The following is a 19,661-nucleotide window of genomic DNA, read 5'->3' as shown; positions in this document are numbered from 1 at the left end:
CCATACCCCCCTGCCCCTGCTCTGTCCTAACACTTATCATCAGGTTCAAAGCTCTCTGTGCTTACACCCTGCCCCCTGCTCTGTCCTAACACTTATCAGGTTCAAAGCTCGAGATGCTTACCCCCCTGCACCCGCTCTGTCCTAACAATTATCATCAGGTTCAAAGCTCGCCGTGTTTACCCCCTGGCGCTGCTCTGTCCTAACACTTATCATCAGGTTCAAAGTTCGCCGTGCTTACCCCCCTGACCCCTCTCATCCTAACACTGATCATCAGGTTCAAAGCTTGCCGTGCTTACTCTCCTGCCCCCGCTGTGTCCTAACACTGATCATCAGGTTCAAAGCTCGCTGTGCTTATCACCCTGCCCCCGCTCTGTCCTAACACTGATCATCAGGTTCAAAGTTCGCCGTGCTTGTCCCCCTGCCCCCGCCTTGTCCTAAAACTGATCATCAGGTTCAAAGCTCGCCGTGCTTGTCCCCCTGACCCTGCTATGTCCTATCATTTATCAGGTTCAAAGCTTGCCATGCTTACCCCCTGCCCCCGCTCTCTCCTAACACTTATCATCAGGTTCAAAGCTTGCCGTGCTTACCCCCCTGCCCTCTGCTCTGTTTTAACACTGATCATCAGTTTCAAAGCTCACCATGCTTACCCCCTGCCCCCCGCTCTGTCCTAACACTGATCATCAAGTTCAAAGCTTGCCCTGCTCACCCCCGTGCCTCCTGCTCTGTTCTAAAACTGATCAAACTGTTCAAAGCTCGCATTGCTAACACCCCGGCCCCCTGCTCTGTCCTAAAACTGATCATACGGTTCAAAGCTCGTCGTGCTTACCCCCCAGACCCCAGCTCTGTCCTAACACTTATCATCAGGTTCAAAGCTCGCCATGCTTATCCCCCTGCCCCGCTCTGTCCTAACACTTATCATCAGTTTCAAAGCTTGCCATGCTTACCTCCCTGCCCCCCTCTGTCCTAACACTAGTCATCCGGTTCAAAGCCCGCCGTGCTTACCCCCCTGCCTCCCGCTCTGTCCTAAAACATATCATCTGGTTCAAAGCTCACCTTGCTTATCCCCCTGCGCCTGCTCCGTCCTAACACTGATCATCAGGTTCAAAGCTCACCTTGCTTATCCCCCTGCCCCCGCTCTGTCCTAACACTCATCAGTTTCAAATCTCGCCGTGCTTACCCCCCTGCCCCCGCTCTGTCCTCACTTATCATCAGGTTCAAAGCTTGGGTGCTTACCCCTCTGTCCCCCGCTCTGTTCTAACACTTATCAGCTTCAAAGCTCGCCGTGCTGACCTCCCTGCCCACCGCTCTGTCCTAAAACTGATAATCAGGTTCAAAGCTCGCCGTGCTTATTCCCCAGCCCCACACTCTGTCCTAACACTGATCATCAGGTTCAAAGCTAGCCCTGCTTACCCCTCTGCCCCCGCTCTGTCCTAACACTGATCATCAGGTTTAAAGCTCTTTGTGCTTATCCCCCCTGCCCCGCACTGTTCTAACACTTATCATCAGGTTCAAAGCTCCCCGTCCATACCCCCCTGCCCCTGCTCTGTCCTAACACTTATCATCAGGTTCAAAGCTCTCTGTGCTTACACCCTGCCCCCTGCTCTGTCCTAACACTTATCAGGTTCAAAGCTCGAGATGCTTACCCCCCTGCACCCGCTCTGTCCTAACAATTATCATCAGGTTCAAAGCTCGCCGTGTTTACCCCCTGGCGCTGCTCTGTCCTAACACTTATCATCAGGTTCAAAGTTCGCCGTGCTTACCCCCCTGACCCCTCTCATCCTAACACTGATCATCAGGTTCAAAGCTTGCCGTGCTTACTCTCCTGCCCCCGCTGTGTCCTAACACTGATCATCAGGTTCAAAGCTCGCTGTGCTTATCACCCTGCCCCCGCTCTGTCCTAACACTGATCATCAGGTTCAAAGTTCGCCGTGCTTGTCCCCCTGCCCCCGCCTTGTCCTAAAACTGATCATCAGGTTCAAAGCTCGCCGTGCTTGTCCCCCTGACCCTGCTATGTCCTATCATTTATCAGGTTCAAAGCTTGCCATGCTTACCCCCTGCCCCCGCTCTCTCCTAACACTTATCATCAGGTTCAAAGCTTGCCGTGCTTACCCCCCTGCCCTCTGCTCTGTTTTAACACTGATCATCAGTTTCAAAGCTCACCATGCTTACCCCCTGCCCCCCGCTCTGTCCTAACACTGATCATCAAGTTCAAAGCTTGCCCTGCTCACCCCCGTGCCTCCTGCTCTGTTCTAAAACTGATCAAACTGTTCAAAGCTCGCATTGCTAACACCCCGGCCCCCTGCTCTGTCCTAAAACTGATCATACGGTTCAAAGCTCGTCGTGCTTACCCCCCAGACCCCAGCTCTGTCCTAACACTTATCATCAGGTTCAAAGCTCGCCATGCTTATCCCCCTGCCCCGCTCTGTCCTAACACTTATCATCAGTTTCAAAGCTTGCCATGCTTACCTCCCTGCCCCCCTCTGTCCTAACACTAGTCATCCGGTTCAAAGCCCGCCGTGCTTACCCCCCTGCCTCCCGCTCTGTCCTAAAACATATCATCTGGTTCAAAGCTCGCCGTGCTTACCTCCCTGCCCCCGCTCTGTCCTAACACTGATCATCAGGTTCAAATCTTGCCTTGCTTACCCCTCTGCCCCCGCTCTGTCATAACGCTTATCATCCGGTACAAAGCTTGCCGTGCTTACCCCCTCTGCCCCCGCTCTGTCCTAACAATTATCATCAGTTTCAAAGCTCGCCGTGCTTACCCCCTCTGCCCTCGCTCTGTCCTAACACTTATCATCAGGTTCAAAGCTCGCTAAGCTTATCCCCCTGCGTCCCGCACTGCCCAAATACTTATCATCAGGTACAAAGCTCGCTTTGCTTATCCCCCTGCCCCCGCACTGTCCTAAAATTGATCCTCCGGTCCAAAGCTCGCCATGCCTATCCCCCTGCCCTACGCTCTTTCCTAACACTTACCATTATGTTCAAAGCTCGCCGTTCTCACCCACAGGCCCCACACACTGTCCTAAAACTTATCAGGTTTACAGCTCGCTGTTATGCAGCACAATATCCTTGGTGCAACAACATCAACTGTTTCATAGCTAAACACTTATGAGGTCCCAAAAGCGAGACCTATTGGCTATGCCAATGCTTGTTTCAGATACTACCTGAATTGGACTCTGTCTGAAAGGCTTGTGAGAAGTCTCCACCCCGCTCGTCTACTTTTTGCAATCCAGGATTTTTTGGAGCAAAATATCTACCTATTGTTATCCATGCCAAACGGTGAGTGTGTGTGTATGTGTTTAAATTACATTGTCACATTGCAGGTTAACAGTTTTCCGCCGAGCAATTCTTGTTCTTGAGACGCATTTGAACAGACTGATACTGCAAACGATGTGCTAAAACACACATTCTTATTTGTTTGCTGGAATATAAAATCCTTGTTTCTCCCTTATTTTTACAGTGATGCTAAGAATATGGCAAAAGATGTGAATGACGCACTTCTGGACATAATAAGTAGTGAACTGACGGTTGACAAACTCGAAGCAATGAAAACCTTGGCTACATTACGAGAAGAAAAACGTTATCTTCAAGATGTATGGTCTTAAAATTGTCGTTACTGAAAATTAGCATTTTTTAAATTAACATGGAGGGCATTCAGAAAGCACAAGTAACTTTTTTTAACCAAACATGAGAACGCGTTTTATTGTTAAGCTCACTGACCGGCAGTTCCCTAATTCATTGGTTAACTCCATGTCTTTTTCTCAAAAAGTATTTTAAGTAATCATGAATTTGACAAAAGCTATGTATAATCTGTATGTTGTAATAGAAAAAATATGATCCGTTTTTCTTCGAAGATTCTTTTATATATATATTTTTTAAATGCATCATGCTGGCTTATATCTGTCTAATAGAATTTCCAGTTTTAGTAAACTATGATCAGTGGAAGGAAAGTTCAAATTGTATGTGATTGTCTGGAAGCGAAGACATATTGAAGTAATACCTGTGTCTACCTTCTTTGGTGATGAGTCATAAAAGGTTTTCGCCAATCCACAAGTAAAACATTGATGACACCATTTGGATACATTTCCACAGACATTACTTTTACCCCTTGTTGTTTTGGGAAGTAGCTGAAGCGAGCATCTCACACAAAACGCTTCAAAACGAGCAAACACTGTTTCAAAGAGGTGGAGAAAGACGGACATGCTGTTTACATGGGGTCCGACCAGGATTAAAAGAAACACAGTCAGCCTTACAGAGAAAATGTAAATGTATTGTATTTGAAATTCAATGTAATTGGATTATTGAGAAGCGTATTAAACAAAGTTATGTATGGTGGATAAACGTGCAACTTGATACGAAGTATTCTTGTCCTTAAAAGCTACTTCAGAAGCAGTATCTTGGGTGACTGATAATGCTTTATTGTGTTGGTTGACATTTGGTACAATCTGTAATCCTAGCATTCAAGGCAATACCAGCTCTGGGGTGCTGAACCCGCAATGCAAACGAGTAGTTCTGTCTCACCCCAGAATGTCTACCAGTCAGGCACGATGACGCAAAGGGAAAAAAAGGGTTTGTGATTTGCCAGGCTTTTTTCCTCAAGAATGCCTGGAGTAACACACCTTCTCACAGAAAATGCTTTGCGAATCAGGCCTGGAAATTCCATTGTAATTCACACCTAAAACAGGAGTCCACCGTATCAGTCTTGGTTGTAGGACAGTTGGAGAGCAAAGCCGAATTTGTCTCCCGGCATGTGTTTTTTTAAGATCATAGAATAAATATTGAAAGCAAGATGTGACATTGAAAAACACTGATAATCTTTTGTCTTGTGAGCTTTATTTTAAAACTGTACTAAAGCTAAGATAGTCCATAGCTTTAAACCGTGTGAAATCCGTATTTAAAAACACAAAAGGTTAGACATTGGTTGCATGTCCTTTTTAACATAAGAGATAATTGTGATAAGTTTGGGAAAATACTAAATTAATTAATTAGACAGTGAAGCAAGAATATGGATATTAATGGAAATAAAAGTATCTCCCTCACATTAAACGTGCATTATGTAATTGTCTATTAGCCATCCGATTTGAGTTTAAAAATTGAGAGGAACCTTTTGTTACATTTGTATATCAAAATACCTCTATTTATCAATTCATTTCTTAGGAGAAAATAAGCACAGTGCTCGCCTACTCACAGTTGAATGCCACCAAAACGTCTGTAATGCTTTTTAACTCCAAGATTTTTTTTTTCGTTCTGATGGATACCTGTAACCACAGATTCCGCACCTTGTGAATGCGTCAAACACCAGACTGGATTCAGAGATTTTTTGGTGCAACTCACCAGCAAGCCTGCATGGGGCGTTGATTGGCTCCGCTTTGGCTTCATTCTGCCCCAGCAGTGATAACAGAGTCACATATATTTGCCACACCTGTGCACTGATGTTAGTTCATGTCTTTCTGCACGTGGATACAGAGCTCACTTCAGAACTTGCAAATACTACTTCCTGATGAATCCCTAGGTGACCTGGAACTACAAAGCCAAACTGTATATCGCCAAACACCAAAGTAAGGTAGAGAAGTACCACTCCTGGTTGAAGTCAAGGGCCCTGAACCACTCCTCCTCTTGAGACCGTTCCCACAAAAGCGCTTCCTCACATTCAAAATCATCAGGTTAAGTTAACCCCTTGCATGCAGCCGCGATTCTGCGCCTGTGCGGCAAAATCGCAAGTGGGCGGGGTTATGACCGCCCCCAGCCGTCATCAGCACACGAGTGTCGTAGTGCATGACGGACGGGGGCCGTCATCAGCATGCAAGGGGTTAAAGACCAAAAAGAAACGCAAGCAAAGAAAGCAGGATTCTTCCCCGTCCCACCATTTTCATTCTGAGAAGTCACAGGGGCCATCAAAGTGCTGCTCAGTCTCAGTCCCGGTGTCCTACTGATGAATCTATTTCTAATTTATCCCAATGAACCCTGAATTCCCGGGCGTTTGTGACATCGCAATAGGTAGAGCCATTGTTTTTTTTTTTATTTCAAATCTTTTTTATTGAAGAATAAGAATAAAAATAAAGACAATACAATAAATCTTTAAAGGCACAAATGAACAAATTCTTGGTATCATGACACTTACAATAATCAAAAGAAGAAGATAAGAAAAGGGAGAGAGAGAAAGAGAGGGAGAGGAGAGAAAAGATAGAGGAGAAGAGAAAAAAAGAGGTGAGAAGAGAGAGGACAGGTGTATCCATAGGGCAATAGTAGTTGGTTTACCCAGACTTGGCACACTGTGTGTGTAGCAGAGAATATACAGTAAGTATACAAAAACAGAAGCAAACACCTCAAATTCCACCTAGATTCTGTCTAGGAAAGCCGAGTGTTGAGATGCATATCATGGTGGTTCAAAGTGGGAGGATGACGCATCCAGGGATGTCCAGAGTTTTTTGTTCGAAGGCTTCCTAGTGGCTGACTGTAGTGCAGGATTATCTGCCCCTCTTAAAAATGAAAGCCATTCCAGCCACATTTTGAAGTTGACTTCATCAAAATTTTTCCATTTGTAGAGAATGACCTTGCACGCCAATGTCAGCATAATATCAAGCAATTGTCTGTCATGAATGTCCGGCAATTGTGTTTCCAGAGGACCTAAAATGACATATATGAATTCCTGGACAGGCGTGATTCCAAGCACCTGTTGAAGGTAGAGCCTTTGTTGTTAATTTTCGTCATGCCTCTGGCTCCCTCTGGTGCGCCTTGGGGACCCACACATCAGAGGAGGCCCCCTGTCGGTTTACCATATCCAATGCGGTCTGTGCCCTTGACAACGTCCCCCCCCCCTCCCCCTTTGGTGTCCAGGGAGTCGCCCACAATTCCCCGATAATCTGTTTGGGTTACACGGTTAAAACCTTGCATAACCTAGGAAACATGATGGTGAGAGTGCTCACTATTCAGATGACAAAAACCTGTGCATGGATTTGCAGGAGGCTAGTGAATTGGATTATTTCCCTGGCACTGGTCCCTGCATGGAAGAATCAGCCTCTTTTGATGTGGTCATCCAGTATGCAGAGGACATTTTGGGCCTACAGCTTCCATCCACTGAGGACAGGACTAAAGATCTGCAGCCTGGAGAGACATTTATAAAACCACTTCTCCCTTTCAACAAAGCTTTCCCGGACATGTTAATGGCCACCTGAGACAAAACTTGCTCTTTCCCTGCCGGGATATAAGCAAGCATCTTAATACCCCAGACCTGCTTCAGGAGACCCTGCCATCCTTACTCGGTATCCTGCACATGAAAGCCTGGTTGTCGATCATAAAGGAGTCTGCTCAACCCTAACTCATTACCAATAACTTCCCTGACAGGTAAACTAAACTTATGGAGGGGTTTGGAAAACAGATTTTTTCTTCTGTCAGTCTTTCCCTTCATTCTGTAAGTGTCAGCTGCCTCTTAGGAAGATACTCGCATGCAGTGTGGGATACGCTCAATGAGATTTTGCTGACAGTCCCTGACAAATTTCGCCCCAGTTTAGTACAGATCTCAAAGGATAGCCATGATGTCATTTGTTCTAGGCTGGACACCACTTCCTGCTTAGGCAAGGTAGTCCATACCAGTGTAGTGCTTTGGCACCACGCATGAGTGAGATTCAAAAGCTTATCAGGTGATGACCACGCATCATAGATGGATTTGCCATTTGCCGTCACCCATCGCTTCCGAGATGAGACAGAATCTGCACTGGAGGGTTCAAAGAAAGGTGGGCGGCAGCACTCATCCATGGCATTTCTGCACCATTGTGGCAGTTTCCCTGTCAATTTCACCCCATTGAAGGCTTCGGAAGGGGTTTGGTCAAAGGCAACACCAAGGCCCACCACCCCAGCAACCGACCCCACCCACCCTCCTCCCCAAGTCTTTCCAGGTCAGGGTATGGAATCCACCTGGCAGCGTCGGGCCATTAGGGGCAGCGTAAGGCCCGGTCTTTTGACCTTGCCTTTTCATCTTCTCAACCGCGCTAGTTTGCACAGGGGAACAACAATCTCAACGCATGCGTTACAACATCGCGTGCACTTACCACGTTACGACACGTGCGTTGTCTATGCACGCCATTACGTCGCATGCGCATTCAGAACGCATGCCTTTTCAAAGCATGTAATGGACGTCTGCTCCGGGGGACACAGGCGACAGGGAGACAACGCTGGAACAACGACAAAGCGACAGGTAAGGAGGCCGATCGTATTGGGGATTAGGGCTTAGGGCTACTAGTCGAATAGTTGCTTATTGGGGGGTGCGTTAGGGCTACTAGGAGAATTGGTGCTGTTTTGGGGTTGCGTTAGGGCTAGTAGGAGAATTGGTGCTGTTTTAGGGTTGGGTTAGGGCTACTAGGGCTACTAGGAGAATTGGTGCTGCTTTGAGGCTGCTTTAGGGCTACTAGGAGAATAGGTGCTGATTTGGGGTTGCATTAGGGCTACTAGGGCTACGAGGAAAATTGGTGCTGCTTGAGGCTGCTTTAGGGCTACTAGGAGAATAGGTGCAGTTATGAGGTTGCCTTAGGGCTACTAGGTATATAGGTGCTGTTTTGGGTATTGTGTTAGGGCTTAGGGCTAGTTGCAGTTTGGTTAATGTTTTGGCCTTTGGGGATTAGGGCTTAGGGCTGAGGTCTTAGTATACGCTTTAGGGTTTAGGGTTTAGGGAAGTGTTAGCGATATTGTAGGGTACTGTTTTCTGTTTTAAGGATTAGGGTTTAGGGTTGGGTAAAGAGAATTGCGCATACGGGTAAAAATTGCTATGTAAAAGCCTGCGGGTGTCTGTATGCAATGCAAATGTTTGGCGCATGCATTGCTATGCAAATGCGACATTTTCGTATGTGTTGTGATTACTCGCGATCTAAGGGGACATGCGATGTATGAATTGCGATGTTATGGCACATGATGTAAGTGTTTGCGATGTATCATCGTACATCCGTTTGCACATGTCCATCCTGGTGGAGGCAGGGTAAAGGTGGCTTGGCATTACATCCGTCTACTCGGGGACCAGGGGAGAGAATAGGAGAGGGACAGTATTAAAAAGATTTTATAAAGAGTTCATAAAGTGTTTGTAATTGTTTTTAAAACATTTTTTTAAATACTTGCCGTATGTGCACATTGCACGCTAAGGTTTTTCACAATAATTTGAACTTGTTAACTCCTCGTGCTTCCTGGCTGTAGGAAACAAGACCTGGAACAAGCAGGGGTAGTTGACAGAATCCTTTATTGTAGATTAGGAGGTAGAGTAAGAGCAGACCCTCCACTGCAGCAGCAACCAGTCAACTGCCACAATGTAGAATCCACAGAACAAGCACACAAGGAATGCAGAATATGGAACATCAGGTACAGGTATTCTAAGAAAGACTAGAATGACAACTTACAATGTACTACACAGGCCATGTTCGGTGCTGGAAGTGACGCCATTGTTTGGGTGTAGCGGTCTAGTTCTCGCCCAGGACTCTTTATTTAAGGAGCCTGGGGATGCGGACGCGAAGCGGGTGTGCCCCTGACGTGCGAAAGGCTAGCCTGTCTGTGCCGGGGGCCAGGAACCCTGGACGTTCGGAATTAATCCTTGACAATATTCCTCTCTAGAGCTGCAAAACCTGGGAGCTACACTTCCACATGCTTACTGTCAAGCATTCGTACAATGCCTAGTTTTACTCATTAAATTGCTGGTCATTAGTCCAGCATATATGTAAGAAAGAAGGGGTATCCCCGACTAGAGTTCCTAATTCGGGATGGATATAGTGTTTGAAAAGAAATAATTAGGAACTAATATTTAAACAAGGGACAAAAATGGACTAATGACAGCAAAAACTATGATTAAACAAAATGCATGGTACAAAATTATTTTATTAAATATTCATTATAGTAAAAAACATTGTTATTTAAATAAACATGATTATTGCGTGCATGCCTCCGTTATACATGTGACTTTTTATCTACATATATAAACATATATTGTTAGATCCTATACATATTTCATCATAATTGATTTTAACCTGGGATCTGTGTGGAGGCTTATTTTAACACATATGTACATTAAAACATGGCTAAATATGTCATCTACGCGCGTTTCGGCTGAGGGCCTTCATCAGGGAGCCATGTAGGTATCCAAGTGGACCTGAATGTATAATCGGTATCACACGGATGGGAATGAAATTTCAGAGTAATCTGAGATGGAGAGTGATCTGTCTTGGAGACGAGGGCGCTTTAATGCGTTTTATTAATCTGTTTCTGGTTTTCTATTTTCACATATCTTGTTATTTAGGGGTGAACTTCTGGTATTAAGCTGTGGGGTTACTTCTATATGGTCAGAGACTACGTACTGCTACGGCCCAGTAGATGATGTGCAGATAACCTGTTGACTAGATTTAATTGTTCTCTGGATGGGGGTCTGTTGACGGTTCTGGTCGCACTTGTAGTCTTGAATTTGCGTCAACTGCATATGCACTGGGGGTCTTTGGCTCCACGTAAACAGACGCCGACAGGACCCCCCAATTGGAAGGCGATTAAAAGAAAATTACCAGCCATTTTATGTTTCTCCGTACTGCCATCAACATGACGGCACCCGTCCGCTAACGCCCAGCAGCCTAAAGACCCCCAGTGCATATGCAGTTGACGCAAATTCAAGACTACAAGTGCGACCAGAACCGTCAACAGACCCCCATCCAGAGAACAATTAAATCTAGTCAACAGGTTATCTGCACATCATCTACTGGGCCGTAGCAGTACGTAGTCTCTGACCATATAGAAGTAACCCCACAGCTTAATACCAGAAGTTCACCCCTAAATAACAAGATATGTGAAAATAGAAAACCAGAAACAGATTAATAAAACGCATTAAAGCGCCCTCGTCTCCAAGACAGATCACTCTCCATCTCAGATTACTCTGAAATTTCATTCCCATCCGTGTGATACCGATTATTCAGGTCCACTTGGATACCTACATGGCTCCCTGATGAAGGCCCTCAGCCGAAACGCGCGTAGATGACATATTTAGCCATGTTTTAATGTACATATGTGTTAAAATAAGCCTCCACACAGATCCCAGGTTAAAATCAATTATGATGAAATATGTATAGGATCTAACAATATATGTTTATATATGTAGATAAAAAGTCACATGTATAACGGAGGCATGCACGCAATAATCATGTTTATTTAAATAACAATGTTTTTTACTATAATGAATATTTAATAAAATAATTTTGTACCATGCATTTTGTTTAATCATAGTTTTTGCTGTCATTAGTCCATTTTTGTCCCTTGTTTAAATACTAGTTCCTAATTATTTCTTTTCAAACATTAGTCCAGCATAAGCTTGAAATGTTTGAGTTTCTTACTGATCACATGCCAAGTGCGTTGTTTGGTTTACTGAAAACTCAACGATGGATAGTCTTTATGCTGTTCCCACTGGGTATGCAATAGCAAAATTGGACAGACAGGCTCAAAGAGGGGCCAAAATTATTATCATTTTCAAATCGTTTTTGTCGTGTACATTCTTATCGTTAACTATCTCCGGTTGCGAGGCAGCCTTTTTCTCTCTTGCCCTGTCCAATACTCTTCCATCTCTGGAACACTAATCTATCACCCACCGGGCCTGGCACCTAGCTTCGTCACATCGCTAGATAATGTTTACTCCACTTGTTCTGTGTTATTCCAATTTTACAGTCATTGGAAACCTTAACCTGCATTTTAGAGGAACCTAGGTGTCCCATGGCAGCTACTTTGGTTGGGGTTCTGGAAGCTCTTCAGCTGCCTCAATTAGTTTCCACTTCTACCCCCAGGTGTGGGCACATGCTTGACCCGATTTTTTTCAATCTAACTAATGTAGTTGTTGATTCTCGAATCCCATGATCTGATCACCTGGCCATTCCTTTTCAAGTTCCTGTTTCTAAATATTTACTTACCCCGGTGTCTGGACAGGTGGTAACTCTGCCAGTTTTAGCCACGTAAAACTCTGCCAGTTTTATTAAGGCTCTGGCCACAAATCACCCCAATCTTGCTGGCTGTATTAATCGAGCTATTATGCAGGTGGATAACTGGGTATCTGCGGCACAGGAACATATTGCACGATTTGCAGATAGAAGGCTCCAAAGAACTAAACCTATTGGCGATTGGATTAATGAAGAATGGCTCACTCTTAAAAAACACTGTAAGCATTTATAGCGCATCTGGTGCGGAACATTTGATACTGCTAGGAAGACTATTTGTCAGTCAGCTTTGAAGGACTATCTACCATTGTCGCCTCAGACATGGTTGTTGTATATTTAATGCTGGTAAAATCGAGGCAGCACAGAATTCTCGAGAATTTTCTCGATTGCCAAATCTTTATCCTTGCTGGACTGAGTTGCAGTCCTCACTCCATCGTCTGAGGACAGCTATAATGCCTGGCCAAATTCTTTGCTGATAAGGTTGCTTCTTTTACTCTTCTTTTCCAGGGGATTTAAAAATGCCCCACATCTTAATGTTTGGTTTTGGAACCCTCAGGAGATCTTTCAAAGCTACTTCAGTGCCAATCGATTGAATAAGACGAGCTACAGCTCCTCATGTCATCTGTTCAATTTGGTACGTCGCTCGACTTTGTTCCTGCAATCCTGGAGCGAGGAGTGGTAGAGATCTTACCTGTGCTTGGGGACTTAACTATTATATCCTTTGCGACAGCACTGGTCCCTCTGCATGGGAAGCACTTAGTCGTTCCCTTTTAGAAAAAACAGCACTTGATCCAACTAAACCTGAAAATTATAAGCCAATATCACTGCTCCTGTTTTCTTTCTAAAGTTGCCGAAAAGTAGGCCAACCAACTTTCGAGGTTTATTCAAGCCACGGAGCTTCGCCATACAATGTAGTCAGGCTTTCGCCCCCACTATAGCACAGAATTGGCTTTGCTTCCTGCCTCGGAGTCCATTCGGCAGATTCTAGGCAGAGTGATACTGCTGTTGTTGGATTTGAGTGCAAAACACACAAGATGATGGACGGAATGTTGCACAATGGCAAAACATTCACCCCCAGTCACAGATCTGGGTTTAATCCATCGTTATTTTGCTCACTAAGCCACCCCAGTTCAGACATGGCCATATGCAAATCAGTCTTGACCATGTGCCTCATGGGAACAGTCCAGCCCGAACTGCCAAGCCATGTCTTCCCTGGACCAAAATCAAGCATCCTAGGACCGGTTTCTGGCTATAAGCCGTCTTCAGCCAGGGTAGCTTGACTCCAGTGGCCTAGTAAGCAGGGGACCCACGTCTGGGCATACCCTTCCCACATAGAGTGAACAGCAAAACACACAACATGATGGACGAAATGTTGCACAATGGCAAACATTCACACCCAGTCACAGATCTGGGTTTAATCCATCGTTGGATTTGAGTGCGGCCTTTGACACCATCTCCCACAGCCTCTTACTAGAGAGGTTGTGGAGTGGCAGTGTTGATTGATAAGGACTTGAAATAGTTGGCCTCCTTTTTGCAGGACCATATCTTTCAGGTCCTGCAGAAACCCTATAAATCGCAGGTGCTTCCATTACAGCAGGGGGTGCTTCAGGGCTCATCTTTGAGCCCTACTCTATTCAACCTACTTATGCGCACCATGACTGATCTCATCGAGCAACACGGTTTTAAGATCCTATCATACACTGATGAAACTTAGATTATTGTCACACTCACAGAATTAAGCCAGTGCGGCCACTTCTCTGAGTACCTGCTTGTCGGAAGTCTCCCAATGGATAGACCTAAGTTTCCTGAAGCTATATGCAGGTAAGACTGAGGTCCTTATCCTGGGCAAGCATCCTTCAATTTGGTCTCCTGCCTGGTGGTCAGACTCGCTTGAGTCTCTTCGTTTGCCAAAGACTAAGTTTAAGAACATAGTCATTTGGTTTAATGAAAATGTTATATTCAATTGCCAGATTACTGCCTTGGCGGGCAAATGTTTTGAGATCCTGAGATCTCTCCAAAACATCATTTGCTTTTTGCCTCAATCTGCTAAGAAAACAGTGGTCCAGGCACTGGTTATTTCCAGGTTGGACTACTGCAACATTTTATACTTGGGCGTTTCTCCATCTCGCATGATGAGACTTCAGCGTTTTTGCAGAACTCTGCAGCTCGATTGCCGCTGAATCTCTCAAGGCGGGCCTCAATGGGCCCTACACTGCATTGGCTTCCCGTAAAGAAGTGTCTTTCTTTTAAAGCTTTGTGCTGTTGGTACAGGACTTTCTCAAATACAGATGCTCGCAATTTGCATCCCTTATTTAAGCAAACCTCTCCTTCGAGCACCTCAGGATATCTGGGCCCTGTTTGCTCATGTCCCCGCTGTAAAGAAAGTTTGTACATGGGGCAGTTCCTTCAGTTTTTTGGCAGCCAAGCTGTGGAATTAATTCCCCTTTTACTTAGGACAGGCAAAGACTAAAATGCTGTTTCATAAAAATGTCAAAACTTTGTTATAAGGATAGGTTTCTCTCCTACTCCTCTGGACTGTTTTATGCTTTGGATCTCAGTAGCTAGACTTTCAACGCCAGTGAAGATCCAAATATTTACAATACTCCTTCTCAGGGGTCTTACCAATAAGTAGTCCATTCAAGAGTGGCAAAGAAATCAACACAGAATCTGAAATATGAAAAGACATCTTTATTATCATTAATTGTGAGGCTCCGTCGCCCAGCCACTCTTAAAGCAATTGGATGAGAGAGTCTGCCTGCATGGCCTTCGCACAGGCCTTTTATACAGAATATTTCGCCTTAAGCACACATTCCTGCTTTGAAGTGCATTATGTTGGAAATTCCCAGGACGTGCATACAAAGCATCACTTTCAAGATAAGTCCAGGCTAAAAAAAGGATTGCACACATGCTTGGTTTCCTGTTCCATCAGGCCGGACAAACCCACCATAAAACCTTCAACCCAGATCGATGAACATGTTGTAAAGGAAAGGCAGCAACAGATGGGACGGAGATATAAGTGGTGGGAATGGTGTCATAAAAGATCGGACATGTCCTGCTCTTTGAACTTTATTGCGCCAGCTGCTGAACAAGGAACTGGCTTGGGAGGTTAGCCTCAAGCAACAGGGTCAGCTGTTGTCAGGTCATGCAGAAGTCAGCACAAACCCATGCTAAGGTTATGTCCTTTAAATGCTTGCTCTGCCATGGGGAAAGCCTACTGTAAGGGCAACGAAATAACATGGCTGCTATTTACAAGATGAAACCCAAGTGTTCAATGCAAAACCTTCAAATGCATAGTGAATCCATTGGTGTAACATGATGAAAATACTCATGAATAACGCATTCATTATTTGCGGTTCACTGATACCAAATTCATAACAGAATCATGACATTTGAAACACAGGTTCAGAACCCCCAGAACCACAGAGCATCCTTTTGCCCTTACATAGGCAATAACCTATACTCATGCTAAATCTGAGACCATGGCTATATTCATTACTAGCTGGTATTGATGTAAATACTGTACAAAAAGAATTATCAGTAAAATCTGACCTAACCAGTTCATGTTCAGGTAAAATATGAAACTCATGTGAAGAAAAAGAAAGAGTAGGTTGGGAAGTTGGTGCAGACGTCAATTGTATAGAAGGAAACAAACCAAAATATAGTAGCCAATAAAATACATTAAAGTATTAAAATAGATAGAGCTATACCGCACTTAGAGAACAATATTCTATAATGTCTGTTTTTCATCTCTTGCTTTTTATCGTCATTCCTCAATACAATCTCCATTTTCTAATGTCGCTCACGCAATCTTGGTAGAGTACATCAGCTGTGATTATTAGCAGGTCATAGGGACACTGCAAGTCCTGCAGGCCTACTGCCACTACTCAGGTCACAAACTGAACCGTTTGTACTCCTACGTGACCCTGCAACTGGCAAATGGTAACCAATCAAAAATTTAACAAAAACCATAATACAATTCAGCAAGGGAAAAAGAACAACAAAAGGTCAAATGCGTAATACTTGCACAGTCCTAAGCAGACAGCAAATCCTAGAATTATCTAATAACGTTTTATATAGCTTCCTATGCATTTCAGTAATTCATTATATGTTTAAGTGAAACAATGGTGTTCCTGATCAATGCTCTCAGATGAAAAAGGGATACTCTTCCACAGAGAGTGGACGTTATTCTGCTTTTACTAAACAGAAATACTTTAAAACAATGCCAGCAAAGCAGCAAAAATTATTTTCCAAACTTCAAGTCTATATAAGCTCACAAAAAATACCCAAAGTCCATCAGATCCGCTTCCAGTTTTTTCTTCGCGTTGGGCCTCTTCAAGTCAGGCCTTTCATGAGGAGACAATACTGTTTAGTTGGAGTGCCGCTCGGGGAAAACACTCACAGCTCACTCGAAAGTCTCAGTGTTTCAAAACAATGCACCAGTGTCTCTTCTTGGTGGCAGACACTACAAATGATGTGCTGTTTATTGATCAAGGGCACAAAGCATCTCGTGCAGATCCAAGCACTGTCAAGAAAACTCCTTCAGCAAAGCAGCAGCACTTTCAAACTCCAACACTCATCATTTAGTGTCAGAGGACGCTCAAGCTGCTCTCTCCTGGGCATCAGAATGTAGTGCCTTTTTCCAAACGTGGATCCTTGGGTGCACTGCCTTTCCACTGGTGCAAAGCAAAAGAGGTGTGAATGTGGCCAAAACTCGGGCCAAGGGCTCAAGGGAATGTACACTGACAGAGGTTTACCAGCACATAACAGGTACAGAGCCCAAACAACAAATAAATGAATCAGCTCCTCCTTTCTTCTGCAACGCCTTTCGCAAATCAAATGCCTTGCTTTGGAGGTACCACTGATGTCGCGCTGATGATCGTTGTCCCGCTTCGCGACTTCCTTGTTTGCAAGAAGTGTAGAGGCAGGAAATCTGTTCATCTTAGAGCGGTCACTGATGGGGTGTGAGCTTAGTGTTGATCACAGGTCTGCAGGGAATCACTCTTCCTTTAACTCTGGAAGATCTTAGCAGGACCCTAGTGATGCAGGATATGTAACACAATTGTTAGTTTCCTTCAAATCAAGCACAAAAAGCAGTTCATGTGTTTTAACAAAAGGACTGGCAAGCAGGTGACCTACAATCTGCAAGGGAGTGACAATGTGCTATGAGCATAAAATACAAGAGCAAAGGCAAAAGGGCCAATCAGTCTCTTTAGAATCTTCAGGTATGTTATTTTCATTATTCTCTGTCATCTATAGCTACACAGGAATTCTATCAAAATGAATTTCCTCCCATAGTGGCATTGTCTAATGGGGTAAATACATGTGTTCCCTCAATGACTAAGCCTAGGTGTTCCTAAATTCCTTATCTAGAACATCTCGAATAGAAAGATAACATCATTCACATTATCAAAGACATGAAGAAAAGTCCCTTTAAAAATGTGCATTAAGTGCACTATGCAATATAAAAGGCTAATGATCAAATGTGAAGACAAAGAACAAACACTAGAAAGTCCTGGTATTTGCATGTTTAGAACACATCTAATCCCACCAAAAATTAAAGCAGCAGGAACACAAGAAAGCTGAAAAATTAAAAATAGACATTGGAACCAGCCTATCACTACCTTGACAGTCAGTCTGAAAAAAAACATTTTACATAACATGGGGGGAAAAAAACATTTTACATAACATGGGGGTCCCTAATACATAACTACGGTCTAGAAGTGTACACATAAACAATACACCCATAATGATAAATGGGCTGACTGGTGAAAGGAATATGGGAAAAGGGGAAATGGAATTAGGACACAACTAAAATGCCTAATAACTAAGCATAATGCGACATTGGTCAGGGGCATTGGTCAGGGGCGGAACAACAAAAGGAAAATCTATAGGAAGAACAAGAGTGTGCTTGGGTGCCTCAGGCATGTAACACAGCACCAAGAGAACGGGGAATACACAAAAGACCAAAGTTACACAAATTCTAATTCTATGTTCCTGTTCTCTCTTCAGGGAGAGGAAAAAAATTAAACCTGGCTTCCTTTCAAGGGGACAAAAGCCATATGCTATTTGGGAAACAAAACATAATCAAATAACGCAATATAAAAATTAGATCACCGTGAGTCACAGATCTATAATTCTATCCTTAGGTCCAATCAAGGATACATAACAATTTAGGGCTGCCTATTCCTTTAAGGGAATGTGCAGTACGTAACATCAGGTGATACACTTTGAACCTGTTATTTTTGTTTAGTTATTTATTTTCAATACAGCCAAATGTATAGCCAAAGGTAGGCATGCACTGGTAAAAGTGCTGCCATCCTTCCTCACAGTATGCAAACCATATCTGTGAAATTTATCATTATACCAAATTCATCCAATAATTGTGTAGCGGTACATATCGTCATATGGACCTCTTCAGAACACAGGAGAACTTGTGATGGTAACAACATGAACAAACATACAAAAATGCAGCACCATGGCATGTGTATTTTATGCACTTTAAACCTGCAGTCAAAAACCCAATATTTGGGCCTGTCTAAATTGTCAGGTCCAAACTCCATACAAACTCTACACCCTCATTTTGACATTGAGCACAACGCAGTTGTCGGTCTATTGTCAAATATAATATGTCATGACAGCTGTAAATACCTCAAACAGAAACATGAAAAAAAAATTTCTGATAAAGAAATGACGCAAAAACACATCTTTTGTCAATTAGCCAAACTCACGTGTCTTCCCTTCTTAAGAACAATCCATGAAAAATCTGTTGGCAAAAACAGAAAAATACACAACACAAAAACATTGTACCATACACAAAAAATAACTGTTTATTACTTAACTGTTAATGAGCAAATCTGTATTGAACGTAGGCCTGTAACCTATAACCTTCAAAATTGTGTGAAAAAGGCTGCATGTTATTTTTATCTAACACTGGATGCATCATTTCGTTTTCTGTAAAATAAAACACAGCTAGCAAACATTGTAGCAGTCCTGCCAAGCATTTAACACGATGTTTAAAGAAACCCCTTTTCATCTCCCCGTTTAAATCAAGGTCCTTCATGTTACCACGTGAAACCAGAAACCTCACTTTTAGCAGCCCGTGCAGAGAGGTCATTCTGCATTCCTCGGAAACAAAGGCCTAATTAAAAGGCTGTAAATGGCAACACATGAGGGGCCTTCTCCATAATTTATGGGGAAACACTTAAAAGAGAACATCTCAGCGAGCGCGCTGAGCCAGCTGTTGCAAATTCTCCCAGCCCCCAGCTTCTGCCGCAGAGGAGCTGACAAAGCCAGTAGGCTGGATCTAATCAACAATAATTCAAGCTATTTTAAAAAAATAATTTCTCTTTTTAAGCGCTAAAATGATCACTATTCCCATATTATTAGACTACATTCACTGTCAATTTGTCTCAAAAGCTAAAGACACACAGACCAGTTTTTTTAGAGTAATTACTTGTTGCAATCCTATGGCACACACTTCATCAGTGTTAAATAAGCAAACTGTCCGTAGGCCTAGCTTGAAAGTAGAACCTCCAATCCTGATATTAAAACAAGCCTGTGTACTGGCACATTAACCCACTGAATCACAAGAAAGCACAACCTTATGTCAAAACCTAAATGCATGCATTTGCTTAAGACTGAGACACTTTAAGGAAAGCAAAAATGCAGTTTTAACAGTGAATTTACTCAAAATCGACTTTCTGATTTTGGGCATTACAAAATGAA

The 19,661-nt window shown here is 43.6% G+C and overlaps 1 protein-coding gene across 1 annotated transcript in view; it reads left to right on the top strand.

The window, feature by feature from the left end:
- Positions 1-4,341, top strand: part of MTRR (5-methyltetrahydrofolate-homocysteine methyltransferase reductase) — a 403,763-nt gene extending 399,422 nt beyond the window's left edge. Inside the window, exon 15 of the mRNA XM_086965276.1 lies at positions 3,461-4,341. Within this exon, the coding sequence (XP_086821402.1) occupies positions 3,461-3,605 (145 nt within the window). The 3' untranslated portion in view covers positions 3,606-4,341. The remainder of the gene's footprint in view (positions 1-3,460) is intronic.
- Positions 4,342-19,661: the final 15,320 nt, after the last annotated feature.

Source organism: Lissotriton vulgaris, chromosome 4_1 (assembly GCF_964263255.1).
Source record: "Lissotriton vulgaris chromosome 4_1, aLisVul1.2, whole genome shotgun sequence".
Classification (NCBI taxonomy): domain Eukaryota; kingdom Metazoa; phylum Chordata; class Amphibia; order Caudata; family Salamandridae; genus Lissotriton; species Lissotriton vulgaris.
Note: the sequence above shows the minus strand (reverse complement) of the source record. Positions and strands in the feature narration are given on the sequence as shown.